Genomic DNA, 15,112 nt, shown 5'->3' on the forward strand with positions numbered 1-15,112 from the left:
TCAGTTATACATATACATGTATCTGTGCTTTTTCAAAGTCTTTTCCCATTTATGTTGTTACGTAATATTGAGCAGAGTTCCCTGTGCTATACAAGAGGTCCTTGTTAGTTATCCATTTTTTTGTTTTTATTTTTACTTATTTATTTATGTATTTATTTATGGCTGGGATGGGTCTTTGTTGCTGCAGGCGGGCTTTCTCTAGTTGCAGCGAGCGGGGGCTACTCTTCCTTGTTTGCGGGCTTCTCATTGCGGTGGTTTCTCTTGTTGTGGAGCACGGGCTCTAGGTGTCCGGGCTTCAGTAGTTGTAGCACACGGGCTTCAGTAGTTGTGGCTTGCGGGTTCTAGAACACAGGCTCAGGAGTTGTGGCGCACGGGCTTAGTTGCTCTGTGACATGTGGGATCTTCCTGGACCAGGGCTCAAACCTGTGTCCCCTGCATTAGCAGGTGGATTGTTAACCACTGCACCACCAGGGAAGTCCCTGGTTACCCATTTTAAATATAGCAGTGTGTACATGTCAATCCCAAACTCCCTAACTATCCCTCTCCCTATCCCCCCCGGTAACCATAAATTTGTTCTCTAAGTTTGTGAGTCTGTATCTGTTTTGTATCTATGTTTTGTGTCTTTTTTTTTAGATTCCGTATGTAAGCAATATCATGCTATATCTGTCTTTCTGACTTACTTATGGATCTTTTTGAGATTATGATGACAGCTGTGGATTCTCTTCTCAGGAAAATATACTTGCACACAGAAGTTTGTATTCAGTTTCAGGACAGTCTCACTCCTAAGTCTGTCATGGATCCTAGGTGGTGAAATCCCTGTTATAGTCCAAAGCCTGTCCTTGGGGGTCTAGAGAAGTGACCCATCTAAGATCACAGAGCTTCTAGGGACTTCTCTGGTGGTCCAGTGGTAAAGAATCCACCTTCCAATGCAGGGGATGCGGGTTCAATCCCTGGTCAGGGAACTAAAATCCCACATACCATGGGGCAACTAAGCCTGTGCGCCGCAACTACTGAGCCTGCGTGCCTCAACTAGACAGCCCACGTGCCGCAAACTACAGATTCCACGCACCCTGGAGCCTGCGCGCCACAACTAGAGAGAGAAAACCCTCAAGCCACGACTAGGGAGAAGCCCATGTGCCGCAACTAAGACCCGACACAGCCAAAAAAAATAAAGGAGAAAATAAATAAATAAAATAATAAATAAATATTAAAAATAAATAAAATCACAGAGCTTCTATAGCTAAATACTTCTGCTAGTCTATTGTTCTTTCTCCACAGTTCTATCCCTTAAAGCCCATACTGAGTTTACAGAACTAGAGGAAGGGCTTAGGGGTATTAAGCCTTAAAATCAACTGTTTCAGCTTAATTTACCCAGTTAGGAGATTAAAGTACAATAATACCCCAAACATTTAAGTCATTGATTTAGAAAAGCCAAATGAACTAAGCAAAGTTTTTTTTATAATCTGTTGTGGTTATTCAAAGATCTAATCCAGATCCCTAGTTGATCTAATTACCAGTTTCTTACCCAAGCTGCGGGCATCTGAATTCATTAAACAAATCAGTCTAGAGCACTAGTTCTGCTTATTCATCCTGTCTACCTTTCTTTGGTTTTTGGGGGGTTGGTTGCTTTGTTTGTTTTTAACATGTATATTGGAGTATAATTGCTTTACAGTGTGGGTTAGTTTCTGCTGTGTAACAATCAGCTATATGTATGCATATATCCCCATATCCCCTCCATCTTGCATCTCCCTCCCACCCTCCCTATCGCACCCTCCCTATCCCACCCCTCTAGGTGGTCACAAAGCACTGAGCTGATCTCCCTGTGCTATGCGGCTGCTTCCCACTAGCTCTCTATTTTACATTTGGTAGTGTATATATGTCATTGCTACTCATCCCAGCTTACCCTTCCCCCTCCCTGTGTCCTTAAGTCCATTCTCTATGTCTGTGTCTTTGTTCCTGTCCTGTCCCTAGGTTCGTCAGAACCAATTTTTTTTTTTGAGATTCCATAAATATGTGTTAGCAACGGTATTTGTTTTTCTTTCTGACTTACTTCACTCTGTATGACAGACTCTAGGTTCATCCACCTCACTACAAATAACTCAATTTTGTTTCTTTTTATGGCTGAGTAATATTCCATTGTATATATGTGCCACATCTTCTTTATCCATTCATCTGTCAGTGGACACTTAGGTTGCTTCCATGTCCTGGCTATTGTAAATAGTGCTGCAGTGAACATTGAGGTACATGATTCTTATTGAATTATCGTTTTCTCAGGGTATATGCCCAGTAGTGGGATTGCTGGGTCATATGGTAGTTCTAGTTTTAGTTTTTTAAGAAACCTCCATACTGTTTTCCATAGTGGCTGTATCAATTTACATTCCCACCAACAGTGCAAGAGGGTTCCCTTTTCTCCACACCCTCTCCAGCATTTATTGTTTGTAGATTTTTTGATGATGGCCATTCTGACTGGTGTGAGGTGATACCTCATTGTACTTTTGATTTGCATTTCTGTAATAATTAGTGATATTGAGCATCTTTTTCTGTGTTTGTTGGCCATCTATCTGTATGTCTTCTTTGGAGAAATGTCTATTTCGGTCTTCTGCCCATTTTTGGATTGGGTTGTTTGTTTTTCTGATATTGAGCCGCATGAGCTGCTTGTATATTTTGGAGATTAATCCTTTGTCAGTTGCTTCATTTGCAAATATTTTCTCCCATTCTGAGGGTTGTCTTTTCGTCTTTTTTATGGTTTCCTTTGCTGTGCAAAAGCTTTTAAGTTTCATTAGGTCCCATTTGTTTATTTTTGTTTTTATTTCCATTTCTCTAGGAGGTGAGTCAAAAAGGATCTTGTTGTGATTTATGTCATAGAGTGTTCTGCCTAAGTTTTCTTCTAAGAGTTTTATAGTGTCTGGCCTTACATTTAGGTCTTTAATCTGTTTTGAGTTTTCTTTTTGTGTATGGTTTAAGTGTTCTAATTTCATTCTTTTACATGTAGCTGTCCAGTTTTCCCACAACCACTTATTGAAGAGGCTGTCTTTTCTCCATTGTATACTCTTGCCTTCTTTATCAAAGATAAGGTGACTATATGTGTGTGGGTTTATCTCTGGGCTTTCTATCCTGTTCCATTGATCTGTATTTCTGTTTTTGTGCCAGTACCATATTGTCTTGATTGCTGTAGCTTTGTAGTATAGTCTGAAGTCAGGGAGCCTGATTCCTCCAGCTCCATTTTTCTTTCTCAAGATTGCTTTGGCTGTTCAGGGTCTTTTGTGTTTCCATACAAATTGTGCAATTTTTTGTTCTAGGTCTGTGAAAAATTCCATTGGTAGTTTGATAGGGATTGCATTGAATCTGTAGATTGCTTTGGGCAGTATAGTCATTTTCAAAATGTTGATTCTTCCAGTCCAAGAACATGGTATATCTCTCTATCTGTGTGTATCATCTTTAATTTCTTTCATCAGTGTCTTATAGTTTTCTTCATACAGGTCTTTTGTGTCCTTAGGTAGGTTTATTCCTAGGTATTTTATTCTTTTTGTTGCAATGGTAAATGGGAGTGTTTCCTTAATTTCTCTTTCAGATTTTTCATCATTAGTGTATAGGAATGCAAACAATTTCTGTGCATTAATTTTGTATCCTGCTACTTTACTGAATTCATTAATTAGCTCTAGAAGTTTTCTGATAGAGTCTTTAGGATTCTCTATGTATAGTATCATGTCATCTGCAAACAGAGACAGCTTTACTTCTTCTTTTCTGATTTAGGTTCCTTTTTATTTCTTTTTCTTCTCTGATTGCTGTGGCTAAAACTTCCAAAACTATGTTGAATAATAGTGGTGAGAGTGGGCAACCTTGTCTTGTTCCTGATCTTAGTGGAAATGATTTCAGTTTTTCACCATTAAAAACGATGTTGGCTGTGGGTTTATCATATATGGCGTTTATTATGTTGAGGTAAGTTCCCTCTATGCCTACTTTCTGGAGGGTTTTTATCATAAATGGGTGTTGAATTTTGTCAAAAGCTTTTTCTGCATTTATTGAGATGATCATGTGGTTTTTCTCCTTCAGTTTGTTAATATGGTGTATCACATTGATTGATTTGCGTATATTGAAGAATCCTTGCATTCCTGGGATAAACCCCACTTGATCATGGTGTATGATCTTTTTTTTTTAAGTTTTTTTTTTAATTTATTTTTTTATATTTTATTTATTTAGTTTTGTCTGTGTTGGGTCTTTGTTGCTGTGCACAGGCTCTCTCTAGTTGCTGTGAGCGGGGGCTACTCTTTGTTGCAGTGCATGTGCCTCTCACTACAGTGGCTTTTCCTGTTGCAGAGCATGGGCTCCAGGTGTGCGGGCCTCAGCAGCCGTGGCACATGGTCTCAGCACTTGTGGCTCGTGGGCTCCACAGCGCAAACCCAGTAGTTGTGGCACATGGGCCAGTTGCTTCATGGCATGTGGGATCCTCCCGAGCCAGGGACTGAACCCGTGTCCCCTGCATTGGCGGGCAGATTCCTAACCATTGAGCCACCAGGGAAGTCCCTGTATGATCCTTTTAATGTGCTGTTGGATTCTGTTTGCTAGTACTTTGTTGAGGATTTTTGCATCTATGTTTATCAGAGATATTGGCCTGTAGTTTTCGTTTTTTGTGACATCTTTGGTTTTGGTTTCAGGGTGATGGTGGCCTCATAGAATGAGTTTGGGAGTGTTCCTCCCTCTGCTATATTTTGGAAGAGTTTGAGAAGGATAGGTGTTAGCTCTTCTCTATATGTTTGATAGAATTTGCTTGTGAAGCCATCTGGCCCTGGGCTTTTGCTTGTTGGAAGATTTTTAATCACAGTTTCAATTTCGGTGCTTGTGATTGGTCTGTTCATATTTTCTATTTCTTCCTGTTTCAGTGTCGGAAGGTTGTGCTTTTCTAAGGATTTGTCCATTTCTTCCAGGTTGTCCATTTTATTGGCATATAGTTGCTTGTAGTAATCTCTCAGGATCCTTTGTATTTCTGCAGTGTCAGTTGTTACTTCTCCTTTTTCATTTCTAATTCTGTTGATTTGAGTCTTCCTTTTTTCTTGAAGAGTCTGGCTAATGGTTTATCAATTTTGTTTATCTTCTCAAAGAACCAGGTTTTAGTTTCATTGATCTTTGCTGTTGTTTCCTTTTATTTCTGAACTGATCTTTGTGATTTCTTTCCTTCTGCTAACTTTGGGGGGGTTTTTTTGTTGTTGTTGTTCTTTCTCTAATTGCTTTAGGTGTAAGGTTAGGTTGTTTATTTGAGATTCTTCTTGTTTCTTGAGGTAGGATTGTATTGCTATAAACTTTCCTCTTAGAACTGCTTTTGCTGCATCCCATAGGTTTTGGGTCGTCGTGTTTTCATTGTCATTTGTTTGTAGGTATTTTTTGATTTCCTCTTTGGTTTCTTCAGTGATCTCTTGGCTATTAAGTAGTGTATTCTTTAGCCTCCATGTGTTTGTATTTTTTACAGTTTTTTCCTGTAATTCATATCTAGTCTCATAGCTTTGTGGTCAGAAGAGGTACTTGATACGATTTCAATTTTCTTAAATTTACCAAGGCTTGATTTGTGACCCAAGATACGGTCTATCCTGGAGAATGTTCCATGAGCACTTGAGAAGAAAGTGTATTCTGTTGTTTTTGGATGGAATGTACTATAAATATCAATTAAGTCCATCTTGTTTAATATGTCATTTAAAGCTTGTGTTTCCTTATTTATTTTTCATTTTGGATTATCTGTCCATTGGTGAAAGTGGGGTGTCCCCACTTAAAGTCCCCTACTATTATTTTGTTACTGTCCATTTCCCCTTTTATGGCTGTTATTAGCATTTGCCTTATGTATTGAGGTGCTCCTATGTTGGGTGCATAAATATTTACAGTTGTTATATCTTCTTGTTGGATTGATCCCTTGATCATTATGTAGTGTCCTTTTTTGTCTCTTGTAATAGTCTTTATTTTAAAGTCTATTTTGTCAGATATGAGAATTGCTACACTAGCTTTCTTTTGATTTCCATTTGCATGGAATCTTTTTCCATCCCCTCACTTTCAGTCTGTATGTGTCCCTGGGTCTGAAGTGGTGTCTTGTAGACAGCGTATGTATGGGTCTTGTTTTTTTATCCATTCAGCCAGTCTGAGTCTTTTGGTTGGAGCATTTAATCCGTTTACATTTAAGGTAATTATTAATATGTATGTTCCTATTACCATTTTCTTAATTGTTTTGGGTTTGTTATTGTAGGTCTTTTCATTCTCTTGTGTTTCCTACCTAGAGAAGTTCCTTTAGCATTTGTTGTAAAGCTGGTTTGGTGGTGCTGAATTCTCTTAGCTTTTGCTTGTCTGTAAAGGTTTTAATTTCTCTGTCAAATCTGAATGAGATCCTTGCTGGGTAGAGTAATCATGGTTGTAGGTTTTTCCCATTCATCACTTTAAATATGTCCTGCCACTCCTTTCTGGCTTGCAGAGTTTCTGCTAAAAAAATCAGCTGTTAACCTTATGGGGATTCCCTTGTATGTTATTTGTTGCTTTTCCCTTGCTGCTTTTAATATTTTTTCTTTGTATTTAATTTTTTAAATAAGTTTATCTTACTTATTTATTTTTGGCTGCGTTGGGTCTTCATTGCTGCACACGGGCTTTCTCTAGTTGCGGTGAGCGGGAGCTACTCTTCGTTGCAGTGCGCAGCCTTCTCATTGTAGTGGCCTCCCTTGCTGCCGAGCTCGGGCTCTAGGCACGCGGGCTTCAGTAGTTGTGGCCTGTGGGCTCTAGAGTGCAGGCTCGGTAGTTGTGGCGTATGGGCTTAGTTGCTCCACGTCATGTGGGATCTTCCCAGACCAGGGCTTGAACCCATGTCCCCTGCATTGGCAGGCAGATTCTTAACCACTGAGCCACCAGGGAAGCCTGTTGTATTTAATTTTTGATAGTTTGATTAATATGTATCTCTGTGTGTTTCTCTTTGGGTTTATCCTGTATGGTAGTCCCTGTGCTTCCTGGACTTGATTCACTATTTCCTTTCCCATGTTAAGGAAGTTTTCAGCTATAATCTCTTCAAATATTTTCTCAGACCCTTTCTTTTTCTTGTCTTCTCCTGGGACCCCTATAATTCGAATGTTGGTGCCTTTAAGTTGTCCCAGAGGTCTCTGAGACTGTCCTCAATTCTTTTCATTCTTTTTTCTTTATTCTGCTCCCTGGCAGTTATTTCCACCATTTTCTCTTCCAGCTCACTTATCCGTTCTTCTGCCTCAGTTATTCTGCTATTGATTCCTTCTAGAGTATTTTTGATTTCAGTAACTGTGTTGTTCATCACTGTTTGTTTGCTCTTTAGTTCTTCTAGATTCTTGTTAAATTTTTCTTGTATTTTCTCCATTCTGTTTCCAAGATTTTGGATCATCTTTACTATCATTACTCTGCATTCTTTTTCAGGTAGGTTACCTAGTTCGTCTTCATTTATTTGGTCTTGTAGGTTTTTACCTTGTTCCTTCGTCTGTAACATTTTTTTTTGTCATTTCTTTTTTTTTTTTGATGGGTGGTACTGTAATCCTGTCTTACTGGTTGTTTGGCCTGAGACATCTAGCACTCCAGTTTGCAGGCAGTTAGATAGAGCTGGATCTTGGTGCTGAGATGAGGACCTCCGGGAGGCCTCACTCCAGTTGATATCCCCTGGGGTCTGAGGTTCTCTATTAGGCCAGTGGTTTGGACTCGGAGCTCCCGCCACAGGAGCTCATACACGACCTCCGGCCTGGGAACCGAGATCCTGCAAGTTTCGTGGCGTGGTGAAAGAAAAAGAAAAAACGAAGAAAGAAAGAAAAAAAAAAGCTGTACAATCAAAGAATAAGAAACAAAATAAAATTAGAAGGATAAAAAATATATTAGGAAAAATAAAACTATAATTGAAACAACTGCAGTAAGGTAAAATAAAACCACAGCAGAAAAAAGGAAAGAGGGGGGAGGGCAACAAGCCAAAAGGAGAGATCACTAACAAAGTATAAAAAATAAAATAAAATTAGAAAAATAAAAGATTTATTAGGAAAAATAAAAATATAAAAGAATCAAAAACAATGAATCAACAAGGTAAAACAGAACCCCAATCTAAAAGAGGAAAAAATAAAAGAAAAAAAAAAGAAAAAAGCCTTGGCTATGGGGGTGGAGTTTAGGAGCAGGTGGAACTTAGGCAGGGGTGGGGTTTTGGGTGGGGCGGGGCCTAGGCAGGTGTCGGGGTGGGGGGTGATGTTTGAGCGTGGAGTGGGGCCTAGGCGGGCACGTTGCAGCGTGGGGTGGGGCCTCTGCTTAGGACCTGGGGAAGGGGAGAGGCAGCACATCCAAAGGAGGGCCTCTGGAGTGTGGGGTTCCGGAGTTTGGAGGTAGGGCCCTGAGTGAGGTGTGTGGGTGGGGTTTAGGCCCAGCTCATTGGACAGGGTCTCCCAGTGTAGAGGTGGGGCCCTGGGTGGGGGTGTAGGGGCGGGGCTTGGGCTCTGTGCACAGGAGGGAGGCTCCGAGGACAGAGGGCTAGGCCCGGGAGCCCAACAGTCTTCCCGGTGCCTAAGTGGACAGGGGACGCACTGGCCACGCTCCCTTCTGTCCCTCTGCGCCCCTCCCCCACCTTCTCTCCCAGGTTCTCGCCCCCTAACGAGGGTGGGTACCGCTTGGTGTAGGAGCTCCTCACCTCCCCCAGCCGCCCCTCAGGGGTGCCAGTCCTGGAGGTCTGGCCTTTACTTTTACTCTGCCTTGCCTTCCTCCTACTCCCTCAGGACCTGCACAGCTGGAGGGGGTCTCTGTGGCCAGAGGATCAGGCCTGGGTCTTCAGCAGTCTTCCAGGGGCCCACGTGGGCATGGTAAACCTGGCCATGCTCCCTTTTGATCCTCTGCCGTCCCAGTGGTTCCCCAATTTCCCCTTTCGGGCGTGGGATACCTCCCCCTCCCACAGCCACCCCTCAGGGGCGCCAGTCCCATCCCGCCTCCACTTCTCCTCCCCCTTCACTACCCCCACACCCCACGTCCTACCCAGTCACTAGGGGTTCCTCCCATCCCCTTAGGTGTCCGTGGTCCCCCACCAGTGCCTGGTAGGTGCCCTAGTTGTGAGGAGACGCGAATTCTGTGTCCTCCTAGTACGCCATTCTTGATTTTGCCCCTGGTTTTTTTTTTTTGGTTTTTTTTGCGGTACACGGGCCTCTCACTGCTTTGGCCTCCCCCCTTGCGGAGCACAGGCTCCGGACGCGCAGGCCCAGCAGCCATGGCCCACGGGCCCAGCCACTCCACGGCACATGGGATCCTCCCAGACCGGGGCACGAACCCACAGCCCCTGCATCGGCAGGCGGACTCTCAACCACTGGGCCACCAGGGAAGCCCCCATCAGATTCTTTATTGGAGTCAGACAGGTGTCTCCAAGTACTCAGGGCTTGTCTCTCCTACAGTGCTATTGCTGCATCATTCATTCAGCATTAACTGAGTTCCTTCTCTATTTTAGTCACTGCTGTGTTTGGTTGGGGGGATGCTTCACATTTTCTTCTTTTTCTCTTTCCTTTATTCATAATCATTTCTTTTTTGATATTAATATATGTAACTTCAGCAGTCTCTTTTCCAGAATTTGATCATTAATTTAACAGAAAGTTATTTGTGAGGCTTTTCATAAATTTTTCTCCTCCCAGTTTTCTGTTGTTAAGAGGACAATTATTTTAATTCCAAAGAGGAAACACTTGATGTAAGAGTCTTTTCAAGGTCCAGATTTCTATCTCCAGAGTAATAGAGAGCAGCTAATAATGTGGCAAAGCTTAGCTTCTAATTTACTGCTTCCACAGCTAGGAACCTTCACTTTGCCTCTGATTTGAAGGGGTAGGGATGGGGATAGGACTCCTAAACTGGTGAGAAGAAGGGTTTCAACTCTCAGTTTTCTATCTTGATCATGTTCTTATCATTTGAAAAAATTACTAAGCATACTCTAGTAGATATATATTAATAAAATATTAATTATTCTAACATATTATAAAAACATTAAAGTATAAATTAAAGCATGAGCTTTTCAAAAAAGAGAGGTCCATTATTTTCTTCCTGAGCCCCAGGGGATCATCTAACTTGCATCCCCTTTGGAAATCATTCTTCTCTCTAAACCTTCAGGCCTAGCTCAAGTCCCTGCTCTTGCTTACTTGCTTGATTTCACCATTTTATTTCTATAACTGGATTGTAAACTACCTGAGGTTAGGGACAATTTGTGTCTTACCTTTCTTCTGTATCCCACAACAATGCCTAGCACAGTTTTGGGTACTTCATAATTATTCAGTTTTTACTTGTTGATTGATTTCTTGGGATCATTTCAGAGTATTATTTCACTGATTGTTAATAAAAGGAAAAAATTCTCAGCCTTTTTTCACCTTAGTAATTCTGGTGTTAGTCCTCATACTATTCTTATTCTAAGATTAAAGATCATCAAGCCTATCTGCATTTACAGATTTGCAGAAATAGATAACGTCTGATGAAGTGACTTGATTGGGACCTCATGGCCATGGTGTAGGCTCAGAACCAGACCTGTGTCAGCACCCATGTTTGTTTTTGTTCCTTGAAATTTCTGTCTTTTAGTTTCTTATCAAATGGCTGAGTGCCAAACCATAGCATTTTCTCTGTATACTTTCTCTGAAGTTAGTTTGTGCTGGCATTATTCATGTTCCCACTGTTTGGGTATACCACTTTATATTTTATATTCTGCAAGTCTCTTTTCTGTTCCTCTGAACCACTACTTTTCCTTTGATTCTAAAGGCTCTTTTAAATTTATAAGAGTAATTATTCATAATTACACTTAGAAATTCTTTATAGCTGTTCAGTTCAGTGAATCTCAGTGGCTTAACATCATAACCTTGTTTTCATGGCACTGCTATATTGTCTTCTCTTTGTGGGTAGAAAAACTAAATCTAGAAAGAAAAAAAAATAAGCCAGTTTATTGTCAATTGCAAATTGATACAGCGAGAGAGGTGAAAACCAAACACTGACCTCCACATTTGCAGTTCACTTATGTCTCTGTGGACTGTGTCATTCCTTCATAGAAGGTGTAGTATTCTGTACTTACTAATATAATTCACTAAATTAAATCATTGCAGTTACCAATTACAACTTAAAGGTTTTGAGATTTTTCTTATTTCATTTGCCTGATGGGCTCATTTTTTTCTTGATTACAAACACCCTCAAAATTTCAAGGGCTTATAATGACAAATATTTATTCTTCTTGCTCATGGCTGCGCAGGTCAGTTGGGGTGGCTGTGCGCTGGGCTACGGGTTAGGTTTAGGTCTGCTCCACGTGTCTCTCCTTTTCCTTGTACTAGCAGCTCTCTGTACGTGTTGTTCGCATCGGGAATGTCAGGAGTGCGAGAGTACAAGCCAAACCACCCAAGCACATTTAAAGCCTCTTCTCATATTATGCCTGCTAAAATCCCATTGGCCAAAGCAAGTCAGTGGCCTAACCTAACATCAGTGGAGCAGGGTATATACTCATTCCACATGAGGAGGCTATGCAGAGTTACAGGGCGAAGGATCTGGATATCAAATCCTATTAAAGAAAAGTAGAAAACTGGGGGAAATAATCCATTCTATCACTGTAGGAAAGTAAGACGTTAAAACAATCATTAATTTGCTGATGTAAGTCCTATGGACTGTAAATATGGCAATGCTTTTTTCCCATGGGTAACTTAAATCTTCTTTGACTACTTTACTTTGAAGATTCTCCAATGCTCTGAATTTCTTTCAAGAATGCCCCTTTAATCCAATGTTACCATTTAATAGAAATGAACACAAGTAGAGATGCTAATGGTATTAATTGCCGTCTGTGCTTTGAGAAAGAGCTAGAATTACTGATTGATTGGAAAAAATTGAAAGGATAGATTAAAAGGGGATAAGGTAGAAAACTGCCTGTACAAAATAAAGTATTCTTGCAAATAAAGTGTTAAAGGCTATAAGTTAAGCACTTGGAATTTCAGTGAAGGGAACAGAGTTAAGCTAGATTAACTCATAGTATGGAGGCTGACTTCTGAGATTTAGAAAGACACCCCAGAAAGACATTAAAATATCTATTCTTACTTAGACAAGGAAGGAGAAAGTTCAGAAGTGGTGTGTTATAATCTCACGATTGCCTAGCAATCTAATTAAAGTCAATTTTAATATAATATTTTATAAGTAAGTACAAAAATGAGTTTGTACATTGGAATTAATGCCTGCTAAATAATGTAGTGGAATGAATAGTTCCCTAGAAACCTTTTTCTTCCTAAAGTGATGCTAGGTGTGTCTGCTTAATTTGTTAATATTTACTGTTTTCTGTATTGCCTTATTTCTATCCTTGAATAGGGAGAATCTTTTTATTTTGAAAATGGCATCTTTTACAGCCTATGTCAGGAATATTTCATAGAGGGGACACAATTTACTTTGTTTGAGCAGGTTGGAGTACTATGGAAGCTCAAAGGAAATAGTGCTTTATTATGGCGTGCATTATTACAATTGTATCTCCTTTAACGGTATGAACAAGGAAATTAAAGGAGAAGTGTATGGCAAAGGTATTCAATATAAGGCCTAACCTAGTCTACTTTTTTGTCACAGAATTGAAAGTTCATTTTATCTCTGTTACATGTACCTGGCTTTATGAGCAAATGTATTCATGGGAATATATAAATAATTTCTGTTTTTTTAAACTTTGTATTTTTAATCATAGACCTGCAAGATTATAGACTCATAAGAAGTTACAAACATAGACGTAGAGGTCCCATGTACCCACCACCTCACTTCCCCTAATGGTGACATGTGAGATTAATTTTTAAATCATTGTCAGACCTTTTTTGCCCTCTTTAATAAGCCTTCTTTTTTCCAGATATCTAACTTTCTTTAAAGCGAGGGCACCTGTATTGTGCCTGATCCTCTTCAGCTTTCAGAATTATGAAGTATTATGTAAGGATCCTTCTGTCACTCTTGCTTTATGTCTTTAGTACATCCTTCTCCATTTTCCCAATTTCCAGATCGTACCATTGATTGGGAAGGGACTATGTCTCATCCTTTTCTGGTATATTTCTCCTCAGCAATCTAAAAGCTGTATAAGCCCCATTTTACTCCTCATATTGAAGTATTATATTCAGTTGAATATTCAGATTTCTTGTTTTGAGTTTATTTTGGTGGTGTTTGAAAACTTGAGAGGATATTTTTTTTAACATCATCTCTTCTTTTTTTTTCTTTTAGCCTGAAAATGAAATTTCTTCAGACTGCAATCATGTAAGTATGGATTTTCCATAATTCACCTTATGTGCTTTATATATATGATGATAGATATTGGGATGCTTTTCCTGTTGTTCTGGGAAGCATAATGTTTTCTTAAATTCACTTAACAAGAGGGTGATTAACCTCATTTATGGTAAATCTATACCTACTCCTCTATTGTCGAAATCAGTAGGCTCTGCCAAATAGTATTAATATACTTAAGTTTAAATTTTTCTTCAGTTACAGCTACCATATGAAATTGTTTCTTTGCATGTCAGGCTTACAGTTGTAGAGTTTGTATTTTAAAGTTGTTTCATTTAGTCATCATACAGTCATCTACTGTGTGCCAAACACTGTGGTAGAAACTAAAGACACACAAATAAGCACCTTGAAGATAGAGACATATATTAGAGTTAGCAGATAAGAACTCCAGAGATAACTACGATTAATACATTCAATGTCATATATATGTGTCGTATATATATTTGTAATACATTCAGTGTCTATATATCTCCCCATATTACATACAGTCTGACATTAAAAGGAGAGTGACGTGAAATCAAATCTGTGCAAAAAGTACCAGGTGCTTCGGCAGAAACTTGTAAGAGTACAATGGGGACACAAGAGTGACTTTTGCCCAGGTGGGTTGATGTCAGGAAACACTTAATAGTGGAGATGATACTTGAGTTGTGTCTCAAAAGAGGAGTAGTTATATATCTGAAATCACTCTGTGTCCACATTATTTGATAGTTTGAATGGGAGACTGCAAGAATAGAGAAGCAGGTTGGCTGCCTAAGTTGACTACTTATTCTAAAGAAGGTCTAGATAGGTCAGAGATTTAAAGTAAAAATAAAACCACAAGAGTAGTAGAAGAAAACATGAACAGAGGGTAGGCTTTTTAAAACATGATACAACCTCAAAAACAAAAAAAAGATTTATAAATCTGATTGCATTAAAACCTCAGAAAAGGGGACTTCCCTGGTGGTAAAGACTTCACCTTCCAATGCAGGGGGTGCAGGTTCAGTCCCTGGTTGGGAGCTAAGATCCCACATGCCTCGTGGCCAAAAAACCAAAGCATAAAACATAAAACAGAGCAATATTGTAACAAATTCAATAACAACTTTAAAAATGGTCCACATCAAAGAAAAAAATATTAAAAAAAAAAACCTCAAAAAAGAGATTTGAGGGTTTTTTCCTCAAAAATATTACGTAAATTATGAAAAAATATTTGCAGTGCAGATGAAAAAGACTACATTCTTTAATAGAAAGTGCTGTTAATAAACATAGAAAACAGACATAAATAGACTATTCACAGGGAAAGAAAAAGATGTCCAGTAAACAACAAAAATTTCAATTCTTTCATAGTTTAAAGTGTGAAAATTAAAAGAAAAATGAGTGCACTGTTTTTATCCATCTGATTAACAAATATTAAAAATTTGATAAATATACAGTATTGACAAGCATATGGAGATTTAAGCATTCTCTAGCCCACCAGTCAATGGCTACCCATTGGCCAAATCCAGACCACTGCCTGTTTTTATGCATAAAATTTTATTGGAACACAGCCACACTCATTCAGTTACATACTGTAGCTGCTTTCCATGTTATAATGGCAAGGTTGAGTAGTTAAAACAGTGACTATAGTTTCCTGAAAGCCTAAAAAATTTACTTTCTGGCCCTTGCGGGAAAAGTTTGCTAAACTCTGCTCTAGCCTATGGATAGGAATATAAATAAGAAAAATTTCTTTATAAAGCAGTCAACTTAAAATGATATTTGTTATGGCATTATTATGGCATTATTTATTAAGCAAAAGATTAGGAAAATATCCTCAAAACTCTATTAATAGACTGAATCTGACAGAGAGGAAGCCCAGAAAGAAGCTCCAGAGGGGTGGAGAAAGAAGCTGATCTCC

At 39.4% G+C, this 15,112-nt stretch overlaps 1 protein-coding gene across 2 annotated transcripts in view; it reads left to right on the forward strand.

Annotated features, from left to right (window-relative positions):
* GLG1 (golgi glycoprotein 1) overlaps window positions 1–15,112 on the forward strand; it is a 152,000-nt gene that overhangs the window by 73,784 nt on the left and 63,104 nt on the right. For both annotated transcript variants that reach the window (XM_029210604.1, XM_029210605.1), the window contains exon 2: window positions 13,183–13,215. In XM_029210604.1, coding sequence (XP_029066437.1) covers window positions 13,183–13,215 — 33 coding nt within the window. The remainder of the gene's footprint in view (window positions 1–13,182; window positions 13,216–15,112) is intronic.

Source organism: Monodon monoceros, unplaced genomic scaffold (assembly GCF_005190385.1).
Source record: "Monodon monoceros isolate NGI ecotype Baffin Bay Population unplaced genomic scaffold, NGI_Narwhal_1 Super_Scaffold_10, whole genome shotgun sequence".
Lineage (NCBI taxonomy): Eukaryota > Metazoa > Chordata > Mammalia > Artiodactyla > Monodontidae > Monodon > Monodon monoceros.